General features: G+C 41.5%; 1 protein-coding gene across 1 annotated transcript in view; it reads right to left on the bottom strand.

Moving 5' to 3' along the window:
* Positions 1-3663: 3663 nt before the first annotated feature.
* The window catches only part of LOC135076717 (cell division cycle protein 16 homolog), a 29211-nt gene continuing 14068 nt past the window's right edge, over positions 3664-18806 (bottom strand). The window contains exons 9-14 of the mRNA XM_063971138.1: positions 17126-17254; positions 15336-15527; positions 8986-9124; positions 6780-6839; positions 5487-5624; positions 3664-4768 (exon numbers count right to left, since the gene is read on the bottom strand). Of these exons, the coding sequence (XP_063827208.1) occupies positions 4647-4768; positions 5487-5624; positions 6780-6839; positions 8986-9124; positions 15336-15527; positions 17126-17254 (780 nt within the window). The 3' untranslated portion in view covers positions 3664-4646. The remainder of the gene's footprint in view (positions 4769-5486; positions 5625-6779; positions 6840-8985; positions 9125-15335; positions 15528-17125; positions 17255-18806) is intronic.

The raw sequence follows: 18806 nt of genomic DNA, 5'->3' as shown, positions 1-18806 counted from the left end.
AAACCTGAGCACAAAGGCACATGGCTGCAAAACTAGTTGCTAGTTCAATAGTCGCCAATACGGTGATACTTTAACGGGTATTTTGCCCGAGTGGCTGTCCCCACTAGTCGCACTAGTGCTAGTTACTAGTGCCACTAGTTGAGACGAGAGATTTGTTGTCGAGCCGCTATTAAGTTGGGCGCTCCAGCATTTGCTTAGTCGTAAGGTTGATTTGACCGTCACTGCATCTGCTGCGAACCTGACCAAATTCTAACACATCTTTGGTCTTTACATTGACTAGTAATTTTCTGCCAAGTTAATTTAAATTCATATGAATACTTTATGTTGAGAATCCTTTGAAGGTTCACAGTCGATGTTAGTAACGGTTGTGCCATGTTCTGTCGTTGTGAAGTGTTGTATTTCGTTAGCTAAATTTTAAGTATTATTTTGTATAAGTTTTCACGTCTGTAAGCAAATATTTATAGTAAAAAATTTGGGACGCTAAAAGACTGTAAAAGACGTGATTTTGCGCAATGACAGAATATTGAGCTTTAAATTATTTAGAATATTTTGATTATGAACTCGTGGCTGCTGTCTTAATTATACATTCCATTTTGAACATTACCCCAATGTATAGTCTAATGAAGTAGCGCCACAATCTTGTTTTGTATACGATAATCACTGGAGTAACTTTATTTTTTGCTAATATATTGTAGATCAATAACTATATCAATGATATGCATATTACAATTTATCGATTTTATACGAATATTATCATACGCCTTCCGCGTAGTTGTTCAATAGATAAATTTTACATGTGCCTGTACTAGTTAGGTGATTTTAATCGATTTTTACGGTGCCTGTTAGTAGCCCATCGTAGGCTGTCCATCGCGATACTTTTAAACGTTTTAAAGGGCTTTTAAAATGTATAATCATGGTGATTTTTATAGAATTTTAGGGTTTCATAATACATGAAATGTTGATTTTAATCTCCAAAGCTTGTTTGATTTTAAAATATATTGTAAAGTGTTATTGGAAAAATAAATTATATAAAAAGTAATTGTAATATTAATCGATAATTCCCATTTCCCTTTAACTCGGTAGGTGTTGAGATTTTAGATTCAAACAAAATTAAGTTTATTTACACTATATTTACTTGCTTATACACAAAAAAAAATTGCAATCCAGTGCAATCAAACTAGATATTTACACAATTTACACTTAAACATAAGTAGGTGTAATCAATTTCTTAGGCTACAATCTAAATAATCGGGCAGTAGGTATATCTAGACAAAGTATGTAATATTAGTGTCGGATTAAATTTTGTTGACTTGACAGTTGCAGACCAAGAGCAATAATTTTAGCTAAGCTTGCATAGCTATTCAGTTAGCTGTTCCGTTGCATAGTTAGCAGTTTTCACGATGGAAAACTTTGTATCGCCTTCTTGGAGATCGGGAGTTGATAGAAAGAGGCGTAAGGCCTGGAAGTCCTGGAACGCACTATGCGGCCAGCCGGAATGCGGTCAGCCGTCCGGTTAAAAATATGTATTGAAACAGCCGCATGACATAAGTGCGCCTTCACATTACGAGCAAGCAGCGCGGCAGCGGCGTTTTCATAATGTGAAGGCAGGCATCCGCTGTCACATAGTATGAAATTATCGGCAGCGCGTCTGTCGCGCTGCTATAGTCACGCTGCTGCCGCACTACTTGTGACGTAATGAAGGCGCTCTAAAACTAATTTTCAATACACGTTTTTGACTGCGGTTAACCGGACGGCTGACAGCACTCCGGCCAACCGCGTAGTGCGTTCCTGGCCTAAGGCTGGTTTTAGTGTCACGCGGACTGTCAGTGCGGATCGCTCCGCACAGCCGATCTGTACTTCTAGGGAGCGTTTTAGAGTAATGCGGTCCGGAGGAACCGCTCCGCTCCCTAGCAGTTCATACAGATCGGCTGACGGTCCGCGTGACACTAAAACCAGCCTTAAACTTCTTTAAATTGCCTCGCGTTGACACAAAGAGGTGTATAACCTGCCTTAGTCGAAGCTCATGCTTATATCGGAGTTATTGGCAATGTTACTTTGTCAATGCTCGCCCTTTTATAGAATGCGTGTCGCTTTGAGCCTGTCCAGATGACGCGTTTTTACTCGCGAGTTTCGAATCGCGCGATAGTGAGGTACTAGACGTTCATATATTCTGTCCACATGCAGTCGCGCGATTCACCTAAGAATTACAATCGCGCGATTCAAAACGCGCGTGTAAAAACGCGTCATCTGAAAACTGCCTTTCTTGTGGTGTGGTCACAATCGTGCGTCGATATAGACAGAGTAAATACAAATGAGTAGGTCATCTTCATAGAAACTCACCGAGCGTGGTTTGTATGTGAGCGCGCCAATATACGTATGCGGCGCGCACGCACACACTGACAAAATTTAGCGGGGATTAGCGGGGAGTTGCCCCGAATTTTGTCAGTGTGTGCGTGCGCGCCGCATACGTATTGGCGCGCTCACATATAAACCGCGCCCGTGCGTTTCTATGAAGATGACCTACTCATTTGTATTTACTCTGCCTCTATCGACGCACGATTGTGACCTTGTGTGATATAGAGGTCTAACGGCCGAATACTGAAACACTACTCAAATCTGTCACTCAGCTGACGGGCTCCTAAATTTAAGTATCCTTCAATTTTAAATGGTATTCTCAAACGCTACTCAACGGATTTGAAGCCGTGATCAGCTAAGCAGCTCTCAAATGTTTACATAATGGCAACATTTACCAAAAAAAGTATGTTTTCATTTACACAAATGATAACTTTACGTCTTTTATCCATTACACGCAGCATCGTTTGGTTATGTATTGTCTTTTATGGAAATATACTCAATCAACTTAACATAGAACAGTTTATTTTTAGTTTCTATTATATATAAATCTCTTTTTATCATATTAAAAAATTAATGCTTGCATTTTTATTTAATTAAAAAAATAATTTTAAAGGTGATACTTTTTATTGTTGAAATCTATTAAGTGGCGATCGTGGACCGAAACGTAACCACAATTGACATTTATCATTGTTGACTGACAGAGGCTCTGTCACAGAGCATCAAATTGACAAATCAACAACTCTTGGAAATGCTGCTATGCGATGTCCCCTTAATCCTCAGAAATAGGCATGGTTTATGTAAAGCGATTTCATAGCAGCTATTTTGGTTGTTACTTCGTGCACTATACGATGCACAGTTGGCTGTTAGATGTGGAAGATATCACCTAGTACACGTTCATAACTTCCCGTTGCTTAGAACAGTAGGGTTATAATAAGTATTTGGTCCACTGGTTGTATGGCATTTGGTGAGGGGTTTCAAAGAGCTTCCAAATTATGAATCCAGAAACGACACCGTTTCTTTAGAGACGCGGAACCTCGCTCGAAATTGCATGTCATTATAATAATATTTTTCAATAGCGTTCAGCCTTATTGCGTTCCTGCGATTAGATCTAGGTATTTCCTCGAGGCTCGAAAGAAATGATAACACACGTAACACACATTATTTACCACTATTTAGGTCGATTTAGGTATAAGAATAGGATTTAAGATACCGCGCAAGCACTCTCAAATTTAACAGCTGCTTAAGACGATTTGACAGTTGTTTGAGTAATGCTTAGCGTTGAATGGCGTTTCAGTATGCGAAAATTCATTTGAGTGGCGTTTGAGTGCAACTTAATTTGAGAGGTGCTTAAAAATTGAGAACTGCTCAGATATTGTTTTGAGTATGCGAAATGTAAGTTTAGGAGCTGCTTAACTATTTGAGAAGCCGACAAATATTTAAATGGCGTTTCAGTATTCGGCCGTAAAACTTCTTGAAACTGCCTCGCGTTGATACAAAGAGGTGTATAACCTGCGTTAGTCGAAGCTCATGCTCATATCGGACGTGTTGGTGGCGTCTGCGGGCGCGGGCGTGGCATAAAGGTCGGGGACAGACGAATGTAACGCGATATTTATTTAATCTATCGTGTAAGGCCCGAAACTGTGTTAAGCGGAACCCGCGCGGTTTCATACAAAAGTGGTCCGTCGCCGAGAACCGCGCGGGAGACCGTTGTGGCAGGCGGGCCCCGCGCTCGCGCATTGACAAATATTATTCAATGAAAATATTGTCAGAACATTGTAAACCACTTTTCTTTCACTACTATAAAAAGTTTTTAGCAATTTAATTCACAAAATCAATTGCACACATTTAAAATAAAGTTTGTTTACACTTTGACAAAACGTCATTTTCAGTCGTTGTTCAACGCTCTACGAAACCGAAATTAGCCGATTGTCTCTTTCTAAAGGTCGATGTGCAATATTTATCGCCGGGATTTGTAATAATATATTAGGTTCTCCACAGACGCAACCTGGCACCTCACGTCACATCATTTTACCGAAGTCAGCCCTATAGCTTTGGCGCAGTGCCGATCACTGACGTTTGTCAACAAAATGGTGCTTGACTCTTGAGACAGGCTAAATTACACCATATTGTTAATGACATTGAGCATACATTTTTTTAAATACCTTCGCGAAGTAAAACTTCTGTACGTAGTACTTATTATTATTCTGTGGTAGTACTTATTATTATTCTGTGGTTTCGGGCCTAAAACTTCAAACTGCCTCGCGTTGATACAAAGAGTTGTATAACCTGCGTTAGTCGAAGCTCATGCTCATATCGGACGTGTTGGTGGCGTCTGCGGGCGCGGGCGCGGGCGTGGCGGGCGCGGGCAGCGAGATGTTCACGGCTGGGAACGGGAACTGCTGGATCTCGTCCTCTGGGGGGAGATAGATAGATAGATATATTTGGTTATGGTTTATTTGCAAAACACATATTGACACACAAGAAGCAAAAAGTAAGATTAATAAACACAAGAGTAGCAGGAAAGATATAGTACATTACAAAGAGTAAGAAAGAAAATCCTGCGCTAAGGTATAAGTGTGCAAAAAAGCAGAGAGCTCAGTGTAGACACTGCTCTAAAATGAGCACAACACTGATTTTCAACGATAACATTAGCATTAATATAGACGGCACTGTAGTTTATAACAATGATATACCTAATACACAATAATAATTTTACAATAATGGAAGTCTTCTCTCCTTTTTCGCAGTGCTTGAATGTGTCCTTTACAACGCGAACAAAACGGGAGATGGAATAAAATATTGAAATTGAAAAAAATTACATTTGAAAAATTGGGTATTTTTTTAGTATCGTCTGTATTTATCATTATTACTGTTTTTATTTTATCATGATATACCTCTTAGTTTAAAAGTTATTACGTTTTCTTTACAATAAGTAATTGATAGAAAAAAAATCTATAAAAAATTTCAAAAAAATCTATAAAAAATTTCAAAAAATTCTCAGACATTTTTTGAAAATTTTTCCGTCGATAAAAATAAGTCTAGTTTCACCTATTTTCATATGTGCACTTTATCAAGACACACTGTATTTCATCTCACTCCCCTATGGTTCTCACAACCAGTACCCCACTTACCTAAGTTTTCTGTAGAGAGCGTGTCGACTATAGCATCCAACAAAGCCAGTGCTACCACGTTGTCGGGATCTCTCGCTAGGGCTGCGTGCAGCGCGCTCGACGCGTCGATCTCCTGCCCTTGCAGCGCTAGCGCCAGCCCTGGGAAATTACAGGGCGTCTATAAAAGGCTATTTATTAGCACAGTAGGTTTATTACATTTTAAGATAACACGTGATACGCAAGTGGAAATAATTGAAGCGCTCAAAGCCTTTTAAAAAAAATCATACTTGTTAAAACAGTAGTTGGCTCATGTGCCCCAGTGATCCAGGTCACCCACATACAGCTTTATTTTATGTTTAGTAATTTTCTTTTATTTATTTACTTAAGAAAACATTTTAGTGTATAATAATGACAAGGGAAATGCTTTGAGCATACCCACTGGGAATAAGGACAGCTTATGGGTTTGTGTGACTCTCCCAGCCAGAAGGGCGGGGTCTTACCAACGGTGTCTGTCGGAGCCCAATGAAATAGAGCCGCGAGTTATAGTCCAACTTGGACATTCATCAGTAACTCCGTTTTAGACTAAGGCAGGAATCACATTGATCGGCGCGAGTCGGCGCGCAGCGCAGCGTCCGTTCGGCAAAAAATGCGGTGGAATGCGCGCGTATCCGCTGGAATACGCATGCCCGCGCATCCGTCCGGATTCAGACGCTAAGGCCTCAGCCTCGAGTTTAGCGGGCAGCGGGGCGGGAGCGGCGGCGGCGCGGGAGCGGGGCGGGCAACGCAGACCCGTTCTCGAAACAAGCGGGCAGCTCGCGCGGCGCTTTAGCGGCGAAGTGTTGTGTTCGGGGTTGTGTTGTCGAGATATTTGTTTTTATTCGCAAACGAAATGTCTGAACAACGGCGACAATTTTATTTCGATTCAAATTTATTTCTAACGCTCGATTTATTGTGGGCAAAAGAAGGAATGCGCTGCCCGCTCGTTGCCCGCTGCCGCGCCGCTGTTTTCGAGAACCGGTCTATTTGATTTTACGCATAAGATCCTGCTGCGCCCGCGCCGCCGCCGCTCCCGCCCCGCTGCCCGCTAAACTCGAGGCTGAGGCCTAAGAACTGTTAATAAAATACTATTTTCTTTACGGCCGTGTAAGTGCGCGCCGGTCAATGGGTATCGTCCCTATGGCTCGCTGTCGAAAGAGCCGCTCCAGCTTCGAAGGGACTTCTCCAGTTGTCTATAAAAAATTTCTCCTCGCGGTCCTGGTGAAACAGACTAAAACTCATGGAGGGTTGCCCACAGCCCACTGCTGGGCTACTCACCCAGGCTGGCCAGCGAGGTGCAGCGGGCGGGGCGGGCGCCCGTGCCTCCCGGCGTCGCGGCTAGTAGAGATGAGACGTATTTATTAATCCGTAGTCGTGTATTACGCGCACCGAGTATTTCTCGCTAAGCTTATGTGCGAACGTAAAGATTCACTCCGTCTCTGTCTGACCAAATAAATTTGAACGCGACGAAGCAAACGCACACAATCGTAGTCAAACCATTTATATTTTTATGAAATTGATATTTTTTAAATACGCCAACTTTTAAGTTGACAGTCCTAAGTCTGTTGAAGTATGAAGGGAGGATATCAATCAATCAACAGCCAGCAAAAACATTATTATTCAATTTCAAATTGCATTATTCATACTACGGTTGTATCTTTTCAAAGAAAATTGTATTTTAAAGTCATATTACGTGGATTAGTCCACACTAGCCGCGTCAAGTATGCTAAATTACTACGTAGGGTAAACCACCCAATCATTGGCACTCTACCAATTTATTGGCATGCTCCAGTTTTTTAAGAAAATTAAGGTTTTTTGTAGCCAAACCTTATATTTTTTAGTAGAAATTGTATAGTAATATTATTTATTACTCAACTGGCTACACACGTTTTTTATTTTTTCAAACATCGCGGCGCATCAACCATTTGTTTGACAAACCGGGACTTGTGCGAAAAAAACAATCGAAATATTCGTTTTTCACTAAGGTAAGAGCTATCATAATCTTTTGAAAAAATGCAAATCTATTTTGTTGTCCCTATACATAATCATTTTGTCTTATTATTGAATATATTAACTGCCTTTTTAAAACATTATTTTATAATTTAACCGCCAACTTTTAATTATTTGTAGTGTGCCAACATTTGGTATGCGTAAAATCCGTTTATCCATTTTATTGGCACACATGCCAATAAAAGGGTATTTAAAATAATTTGAGTTTATTAAAAATTATACCTTGTTTGTCTCAAAATTGAGTTTAAATTGCATTTAAAATATTTTTTAACGTTTTGGATACACCAATCCAAATGTTGGCCCACTGCCAATTATATAAAATCCATTTATTGGCACGGGTGTCAAACATTGGTTAAAAAGGTGCCAATAAAAAATATTATCTTTTCAGCCACTTTCAAAGCCTTTCAAAGTCTTATTCCACTAATCCCCGTTGACAATCCCCGTCAACGGGGATTAGTGAACTTTTTGTTCATTAATTATGCTTAAATTTAATTTATTTTGATTATAAAAATAAACAATAAGTGAGTTCTTATCCAATAATAAATAGAAGGTACATGATTCTTACATTAGTATTTTATTTTTTAACTTAGTTTTCTGAATAAAGAAAAATAAAATAAACTAAAAAGTTCATTAATCCCCATTATAAGCTCCATTGGTGTTAGCGGGGATTAATGAATAAAAAGTTCACTAATCCCCGGGATTAGTGGAATAAGCCTTTGAAAGTGGTATCACGGTCTACTATACAATTCAGATTGAAACATCCTGATCATCGCTCTAAGCCCGGTCCGTTCACAATTTTAACTGACGAGGAAGAACAGCTTTTTGTTGACGGGATAAAATAAAAATCAGTAGCAAAAAAGTATTTCCGAAGGGAAAAGAAGATTTGATAAAAGTGTTTATGTAAAGTTTAAAACCATATTTAAATATAGTAAGCGTTTGAACTGATATGGTATGTTCCTATACAAATAAATGTTACTTTTCTTATAACAAAGGATTTTATTTTGTTTATTTCTATCATGAATCTCTTTAAAACCTCCTACATAAGACCTAGCAGCTATTTTTCAGTCTTGCGAGAACAGTGCCAATAATAGGTAATTATCACTGCCAATAAAAGGTTTGGCTATGCCAGGAACTGGTATTTTGAGGTATTTTTTTAAAAGGTACACTATATTGAATAAATGATTTAATTTATTAATGATAAGTACTTTATAATATTCTGCAAAGATTAAAAGACCAATATAAATGTTTTTTTCTTTGATAAAACATATTTTTACATGCAAATTTTACCGGTTTTGTGAAGTAGCTGCTTAAAGTGCCAATAATTGGGTGGTTTACCCTACTAGGTGGAATAGGTATTTGGATCGAGTATTAATAAATACTAGGAATAGGTGCACCTAGTATCAAATTTACCTAGTATAACCCATCTCTAGTGGCTAGGCCCGGCGGCCAGCTTGCCCACTGCTGGGCTACTCACCCAGGCTGGCTAGCGAAGCGCTGCGGGCAGGACGGAGCGCGAGCGCGCGGCCGTGCCAGCTTACGGCGTCGTCGATGCGGCCCAGGCGCCGGCTCGTGTGCCCCAGCGCGTCTAGAGTCGCTGCCCAACGGCTGCTTAGCTGGAAAAAGAACAGACATCGTCACAATTAGGGCTATCGTTTTTATACTTAACAGTTGGCACCCCTGGCGATTGACAGGACCTTACTCTACAGTGGCGCCATCTTGATGAGTGCAAATGCGATAGTCTTCCTACCACTTTCGCGCTCACCAGTTGGTGCCACTGTCTTCGCTACTAGCAAGTGACAGGACCTTACTCTACAGTGGTGCTAACTGGTGAGCGCTAAAACGATAGCCCTCATTATTATTACTGGCTACCATGTACCTAATTTTGAGTTTCCAATATTTCGGCACTGTTGCAACAAGCGCCATGGTCACGGAGTAACTGAAGGAACTTGCGGTAATAATAATCCCACCAAAAACATTCTGTAAAAAACTAGCCAAGTCTCAATGGAGCTGCTTGTTTATCTCTAAAAAGTAATGAAATCTAGACAAAGTCGTGCCAAGTCTATGGTTCTTTACTGCGATTTCTTTTTTATTATAGTTAATGTTGTGTGACTTGGCCGTTGAAGGGTACAAAACCAGGTACTCCATGACACCATTGCACCAATCTGTTGCCAGAACCACTACCCATTGACGATGGAAAATCGCCACTTGGAAAACGTTGATTTAATAACCAGTGAATTGTAGGCTTAATAAAGCTGCGTATTTCAATAATACTTATGCATGATTATTGATTATCTTAATAATAGATTGTTCAACGGCCAAGTCACACAACATATTAACTATAATAAAAAAGAAATCGCAGTAAAGAACCATAGACTTGGCACGACTTTGTCTAGATTTCATTACTTTTTAGAGATAAACAAGCAGCTCCATTGAGACTTGGCTAGTTTTTTACAGAATGTTTTTGGTGGGATTTCACTTCTTTTTGTAGAATGTGGCATAATTATTTAACGTCGTCGTCCTTTAATATTATCGTAATTTTTTTACGATATTAAACACATCTACCTTTAAAATGGACAACGAATTAGAATTGTTTTAATAATAACTTAATGCCTTAGCGAACCTCACGATATAATAAACGAAATCAACCAAATTCAAATTACACAACATTCAACTTAATCGACGGGGGGGGGGGGGGGGTCTAGAGAGGAAAAAAAATCTGGACACCGCGGTGCAGAAAATCGACGCTCAAAGTGCTAGCGCCATCTAGCGGTGAGCGGTACAGGCGAACACCACGGTGCCGGTGTGGCGCTAGTAGTATTGATTATGAATGTGGTGTTACTCCAGATCTTCTATTTTCCTAGTTTTTATAGTTTTCCCTTTATGTGGCCATTAAACCCTAACTCTGTACCAAATTTCAGCTCTCTGAGTTAATGGGAAGTACTAGTTCTATTTTGATGATCATCAGTGAGTGAGTGTCATAAATGCGAAACTTTGCTTTCGCTTAACTTCGGAACTAATTGACCTACAGACTTGAAATTTTGGATTTTAAGTGTGTGATTATAGCTTACTAGACGACGAAAATTTCTGCGTTCTGGTCTTATCTAAAGGTTCTCAAATAGAGGCCTGAAAATGCGGCGAAATGGTTCCAGTAAAGGATGGTACGGCAGTGTTTGCTTCGCGCTCGACTTGGCGGGGGCACTGCCGTGCCCCCAGATTATGATGTTAACCATGAAAGTTTAAAACAAGACATCGTCACACATCTTTCGTTCCAGCCAAATGACGTCTACTGCTGGACAAAGACCTCCCCCAAGGATTTCCACAATGATCGGTCGAGCGCTGTCTGCATCCAGGTTCTTCCCGCGACCTTCACCAGATCGCCGGTCCACCTAGTGGGGGCCGGCACACGCTACGTCTTTGGCTCGTGGTCGCTACTCGAGAACTTCATCTCTATGAGCTATGGGCCCCGCCCACTGTTACTCGATTTTAGCAATTATGCGAGCTTCTTCTTCTTCTTGTCGTGTCGATAACAAACCTACACAGCATCGGCCCAAAACTCCGCCACAAGAATGGCGTTGTCAGTAGCCTTCATTAAATCTTCCCGCGTGCAGTTGTTAGGGCACGCAGGGCACGACATCATGTGCTTCGTCGACTGGGGAACAAAATCACACCTGCACTCCAAGTTTGAGCCATCCAAAAATCCGCACCTGAACAGATTGTCCTTACTACGGCCGACCTGCGTCCGAAGTCTATTTAAAGACTTCTAGCAGGCCTAGGATGCGCGCCGCGATAAGCGGTTATCACGCCGTTTTATCGATTTTGGCCATACAATTTCACGTCGATAAAGTATATCACGGCGCGCATACAAGCCCGGCAGGTAGGCCAGGGGAGCTCATGACATTTTTTTTTTCTATTCGGAAAACCAACAGCAATACAATACAAATAATGAGATCTTAAATTATGTATCTGCTTAGCCATTTATAGGTAATCGCAAATTGAAGTCTACTTTCATCTTGATGCAAATAGACCATACGCCATAGCAGACAAAGAATTTACAAGTGAAAACTTAACAGTCAACAGTACTTTTTAAGCGTCGCTGGAGTGGGAGTCGAAAAAGTTTGAATTGAATAATTTATTTATAGTAGTGGGTTTGGTTCGAAATAATTCTAGATCACTATAATTTTTTGATATATCGTTAAAACATTTACTCGCACGAATAAAAAAAGAGTTGAGGCGATAATTTGTGTTAACTTTGGAAACAGACAAACAAACATTTTGCGAGCTATGTCGGTCACTTTAGACGCGTAGGGCGCGCAGGAACAGCTGGTGGCGGAGTAGTCTCCCGCGGCTCCCTCGGCTCCTGCAGCAGGCGCGCCCAGCTCGCCTCGCTGTCTGCGCGCTAGCAGGCCTGTTCATCTCCGCGAGTTTACATCGAAAACAAAACACGCACGATGGCCCACCTACAGGATACTATTCGACAAGGCCTCACATACGAGCGAACATTGACTCACGCACGCGTATTCTTGTGTATGATGGAAGAAAATAAAGAAAATGGTGTACTAAATACTGTGCAGTATTTAACTGCCTAAATAATAATAAAAACACAGAATGTACTTTTTTAAGTTGCCTCAAGACACTGAGAGGTAAATAAGTAGTTAATATTATTCATGATAATTCATGCTAAATCATGTATTTCCTCCGCCATTTTCCAGTTCCGCAGTTTGGCACCTCACGTCACATCATTTTACCGAAGTCAGCCCTGTAGCTTCGGCGCAGTGCCGATCACTGACGTTTGTCAACAAAATGGTGCTTGACTCTTGAGACAGGCTAAATTACACCATATTGTTAATGTCATTGAGCATACATTTTTTTAAATACCTTCGCGAAGTAAAACTTCTGTACGTAGTACAGTCACGGAATGAAAAGGTTCGTCAGTTTTCAAATTGATTCCTTCAACGAATCGCGAGCACATATTACCTTTTGAAACTATGTTACAGAATAATCTCGAGTTAGAGAAAATAATCTTTAACTGTTCGTCAGTAAAGTTCAAAATTATCCAGATCAAAGTTGTTTGACGATTTATCTTGTCAAGAAGATTATTATGATTGATAAACTAAAACCTTCTTGTTGGTTCAACCTGCCATTATTATTTCTATTAAATAAAAAAAACTATTGTCAATTGGTCAATGTCATCATTGCATTGCACTGATGGGATAGAAAAATAAACAAGCAAAACCTTTTTTGTTAGCAAACGTCATATTTATTTAAATGTTAGCAGCACTGTTTCTTGCACTGTTATGTTGGCAGGTTTGACTTTCACAGTACCTAGTGCAAGCGAAAACCGACACTAAGGTGACGAACCTTTTCATTCTGCGACTGTACTTATTATTATTCTGTGGCGCTAGGCTCACCTGCGCCGGCTCGCGGCCGCCCTGCGCCGCGTGTAGGGCGCGCAGGAACAGCTGGTGGGCGGCGGAGTAGTCTCCCGCGGCTAGCTGGCCTGTTCATCTCCGCGAGTTTACATCGAAAACAAAACACGCACGATGGCCCCACCTACAGGATACTATTCGACAAGGCCTCACATACGAGCGAACATTGACTCACGCACGCGTATTCTTGTGTATGATGGAAGAAAATAAAGAAAATGGTGTACTAAACACTGTGCAGTATTTAACTGCCTAAATAATAATAAAAACACAGAATGTACTTTTTTAAGTTGCCTCAAGACACTGAGAGGTAAATAAGTAGTTTATATTATTCATGATAATTCATGCTAAATCATGTATTTCCTCCGCCATTTTCCAGTTCCGCAGTTTGACACCTCACGTCACATCATTTTACCGAAGTCAGCCCTATAGCTTCGGCGCAGTGCCGATCACTGACGTTTGTCAACAAAATGGTGCTTGACTCTTGAGACAGGCTAAATTACACCATATTGTTAATGTCATTGAGCATACATTTTTTTGAATACCTTCGCGAAGTAAAACTTCTGTACGTAGTACTTATTATTGGGTGTGTAATGTATGATATAACTACATATCATATAATACTTAGAGGATATAACATCAAATTATATAAAATCATTTAATATAATAATTATTTACTATAATAAACGAATAATATAATTTTAAAACGAATAATTTTAAGACAAATAACATTTAACTGATATAAAATGGTTTGATATAATGAATATTTTCTATAAAACTTACAATGTATAAAATTTAAAACAAATAATATTCAAATCATATAAAAATAAAGTGTCGAACAATCAAATGAGATAAAATTCTTTTCCTATAAAACTTAAATCATATAACAATAATAATTGTATATAAAGTTCAATTGTTATAATAAGCATTGCATGCAGCAAGCAAGCAAGCAAACGAGCAAGCAAGCAAGCGAGCAAGCAAGCTAGCATGCAGGCAAGCAAGCAAGCTAGCAAGCAAGCCAGCAAGCAAGCAAGCAAGCAGGCAAGCAAGCAAGCAAGCAAGCAGGCAAGCAAGCAAGCAGGCAAGCAAGCAAGCAAGCAGGCAAGCAAGCAAGCAGGCATGCAGCATGCAAATTTGACTAAAAACTTGAGACTTCTGTCACGGCTCCGGCACTGCGGGGCTCTGGCGGTCCCTCGCGTGCTAATCGTCGCAGATGGCTTTCGCTCGACACCGCGTCTTCGGCTTGCTGGCCGGCTTCGCCGGCCAGCCTCAGCCGCGGCGCCTCGCTTCCAGCCACCTGCTCCTCAGCCCGCGGGCCGCCTCGCCCCTCCGTGCCTACGCGCTTCTAAATTACACTCTAGGGGTAGGGCAGACAAGACTACGTGGAGTCGGTTTTACGGCGATTCGTTTTTGTCACTAAAGTCATTTATAAGTCAAGCTAAAGAAGAACATACTAAAAGTTTTATCTATCAGAAATTATATCAATTAAAGAGTATACCAAATAGTCGTTATAACAAATAATATTTATTTTATGTAATGGTTATATGAAATATTATTTATATCAAACAAAATTACATCAAATGAGTCTTAGATTAAGTAAGGTTTATATCAAATGTCTTTATGCGTTTTGATTGGTATCTGAAATGACATTATTAGAAATGATTTATTATATGAAGTAAACATTATATGTTAAAAAATTATATCAAGTGTTATTATAACATACGTTTATTATACAATATGAACGTTATTGAAATGAATTTATATCATATAAACTTATATAAACTGTCACGCACCCCTTATTATTACCTGCGCCGGCTCGCGGCCGCCCTGCGCCGCGTGTAGGGCGCGCAGGAACAGCTGGTGGGCGGCGGAGTAGTCTCCCGCGGCTAGCAGGCCTGTTCATCTCCGCGAGTTTACATCGAAAACAAAACACGCACGATGGCCCCACCTACAGGATACTATTCGACAAGGCCTCACATACGAGCGAACATTGACTCACGCACGCGTATTCTTGTGTATGATGGAAGAAAATAAAGAAAATGGTGTACTAAATACTGTGCAGTATTTAACTGCCTAAATAATAATAAAAACACAGAATGTACTTTTTTAAGTTGCCTCAAGACACTGAGAGGTAAATAAGTAGTTAATATTATTCATGATAATTCATGCTAAATCATGTATTTCATCCGCCATTTTCCGCAGTTTGGCACCTCACGTCACATCATTTTACCGAAGTCAGCCCTATAGCTTCGGCGCAGTGCCGATCACTGACGTTTGTCAACAAAACGGTGATTGACTCTTGAGACAGGCTAAATTACACCATATTGTTAATGTCATTGAGCATACATTTTTTTAAATAGCTTCGCGAAGTAAAACTTCTGTACGTAGTACTTATTATTACCTGCGCCGGCTCGCGGCCGCCCTGCGCCGCGTGTAGGGCTCGCAGGAACAGCTGGTGGGCGGCGGAGTAGTCTCCCGCGGCGAAGGCGGCGGCGCCCGCCTCGTGCGCCACGTGCGGCTCGTGCGCCAGCGGCACGAGGCGCGCCCAGTGGGCCTTGCCGTCGGAGCGCTCCACCATCTTGTCTAAGGACGCCTGGAAATGTAAGTTGAATTGGAAACTTGTAACAAACAGCATTCTATATTTCTATAACACACACAGAGTTGCCAATTAAACTTTACATTTGCCAAAAGGTAAACTGGTCGAGAATGCTTTAGTGCATTAAGTTCGCCTTATGTACAAATTTATTTTGGCATTATAGTTTAAATCCCAACTAATATTATAAATGCGAAAGTAACTCTGTCTGTCTGTCTGTCTGTCTGTTACGCTTTCCCGCTTAAACCTCGCAACCGATTTTGATGAAATTTGGCATAGAGATAGTTTGAGTCCCGGGAAAGAACATAGGATAGTTTTTATCCCGGTTTTTGAAACAGGGACGCGCGCGATAAAGTTTTTCTGTGACAGACAAAATTCCACGCGGGCGAAGCCGCGGGCGGAAAGCTAGTAAATAAATAAAAAGAGTTTTCACAACTACTTCTTAAGGTGACTAAGACAAAGACTTGTCTGTATCTGTCTCGCTTTCGAACTGTCGTCGCTTATTGTCTAAAGGTAGCATTCGGATCAAGACGACCGCGACGCGAGACCGCGACTCGATACCGCGACCGGCGACCGCGACCCACTGCTTTATATGAATTAATAGGAAGTGCTGACGGATGCAAGCGACCGAGTCGCGCGACGTGTGGGCGTGGCCTGCCGGCTACTTGCGTCGCGCGACTCGGTCGCTCACAAGGCAGTGCCGTGACGCGACAGATGCAAAATGGCCGTGTTTTCTTCGCACGAAGACGAAATTTTAATAGAATTAGTAAGTTTCGTATGGGTCGCACGACTCGTGTCGCGAAGATTCGTAAGTAGCTGTCGCCCTGCGACCTGCGACCGGTTGCCTGTCGCGGTCTCGAGTCGCGGTCTCGCGTCGCGGTCGTCTTGATCCGAATGCTACCTTTAACATTGTCTAAAGTCATTGCATTGTTGCATTGTAACTTTGTTCATAATTGTTATTTTTAAGTGTACATGTTGTAATGTAACAATGTTGGTAGACCTAATAAATAAATAAATAAATAAATAAAGTCAAGTAACGTTCGCGGTCTCTCGTCTCGGTCTCGCGTCTCTTTCTCCTGTCTCTGTCGCGATGCGAACCGCCAACTTTACATAGGCATCGAAAACAAAATACGCGAGACGTGTCGGCGGCTTTATTTCACAAGCGAGCAATAAGTGACGAATGCACGCGTATTCTTCACCCATTGTAAAAATGGAAACAAGAAACATAACGCGTGTGATGCGCTAAATGGTGACACAATTTTGCTAACTATTGAGTAGATTTTTTTTAATTTCGTGGTTTTGCACTGGACTCATGTTTTTACACACATTCTGGTCCTTCGAGCAAGATAAAAGTACTGGTTATGCGGGTCCACTATTCCCAGTGCCGGGAATATACCCGAAATTATATAATTATATGTTCGTTGCAAAAAACATTGTCGACCGAAAATGTTTCTCAACACGTCACATCAGTTCTTGGGGGCACGGCATCAGCTGACTCACCTGGATGTTTCCAGACAAGCAAGATAGTCTCATTAATTTAAACAGGTTTTAACGGGATACACGGATAGGTAAAGCTGGATAGTTCCTGGAACACTTACCTCGGCGTTGCTATGCAGTGCGGCGGCGCGCGCTAGAAAACGCTCACACATGGCGGAGTTGTTGAGTAGTGAACACTCTACCCCCACGTACAACGGCGGCAGGTGGCATCCGCCCATCAATTGACTCGCCTGCAAATACACAGTCAAAGTAAAAAATATTTATTTGTGAAACAAAAGTAACAACAACTAGACTTGCCCACCAACAAGTTTCACTTTTTGATCGAATCGAAAATGAAGTCCGTCAAAACTCCAATGGCAAATAATGTACACTTTGTCTAAAGTCTGGTCTGCGAGCACGTAGAATTTTGTCCACTGACCCCAAGCTACCCATCCTTATCGCTCGCGCGTAATTATGTGGCACGCACACTCACTGCGGGCGCCCGTCGCACAGTCGCGACAGCAATATAACTACGCGCGAGCGATAAGGATGGGTACCTTGGGGTCATTGGACAAAATTCTACGTGCTCACAGACCGGGCTTTAGACCCAGTGGGTCTGTCAGTCAGAGACTTGTAACAAATTGAGTTTTGCTACGCCTCATCTTATTTTATTTTATTTGTTCATTTTCATTTGTGTTTTTGTGTCAAATAAAGGTTTTTCTATTCTATTCTATTCTATACATCTCTCCGAGTAGGCATCGAAAACAAAACACGTGCAGCGACCACGCGGGCATGATTTATCACGAGCGAGCAGTGACTGGTCTCTGAATTGGTTTAGTGTATTTTGAATCGTTTTCTTCTCGAGTAATAAGTGTGAAATTCGCTTGCAGTGAATTTCTCTAGTATGGGACTCTAAACAAAATTTTTGGTGTTCGCACACGTTTCGCTAAAATTACTCGCCACTGGATTAATGCGTATTAAGCTTAACGCGTGGTGACGCACGTGATAAGGGGTGGTTACGAGTGTGGTTTGGGTGATAACGCGCGTGGTAATAGACGGTAACGCGCGTGGTAATGAGCGGTTACACGAGGGGTAAAGGGTGGTAATGGATGGTAACGCGCGTGGTAATGGGTGGTAACGCGCGTGGTAATGGGTGGCAATGTGCGTGGTGATGGGTGGCAACGCGCGTGGTAATGGGTGGTAACCCGCGTGGTAATGGATGGTAACGCGCGTGCTAATGGGTGGTAACGCGCGTGTTAATGGGCGGTAACACGCGTAGTAAGTGTGGTAACGCGCGTGGTAATGGGTGGTAACGCGCGTGGTAATGGGTGGTAACGCGCGTGGTAATGGGTGGTAACGCGCAGGGTAAGACTCCTCGCCCACGGCAACTTTTTTAGTGATGCTGTTTTTAGTGTTGCACGTTTCGTAAACGAACGACAGTGCGCTAGTCGCATTTGCATCGCGCTACAGAAGTGATGCCAATGCGCTACAGCCGCGCGACTGTATCGATACAAACGTGCGACCGTGTCGGAACGACATCGGGGAGAGAACGGAAGAAGGATTACTAAATCACGTTTGCATCGTGACAGAAGCGCGACAGTATTTTATTTATTTATTTATTTAAAACTTATATGCACATAGAAGAGTGTACATAAGGCGGACTTAATGCCTTTCGGCATTTTCTGCCAGTCAACCATCTAAAAATCAGTATCACGTTTGCATTGCGACTGAATCAATGTGAACGCGCGACAGTATCGCTACTACATCGCTGTTTGTGATGTGATGTGATGTGATGAGTGGTAT

This window comes from Ostrinia nubilalis, chromosome 12 (genome assembly GCF_963855985.1).
Source record: "Ostrinia nubilalis chromosome 12, ilOstNubi1.1, whole genome shotgun sequence".
NCBI lineage: Eukaryota > Metazoa > Arthropoda > Insecta > Lepidoptera > Crambidae > Ostrinia > Ostrinia nubilalis.
This window is presented reverse-complemented; position numbering and strand designations above follow the sequence as displayed.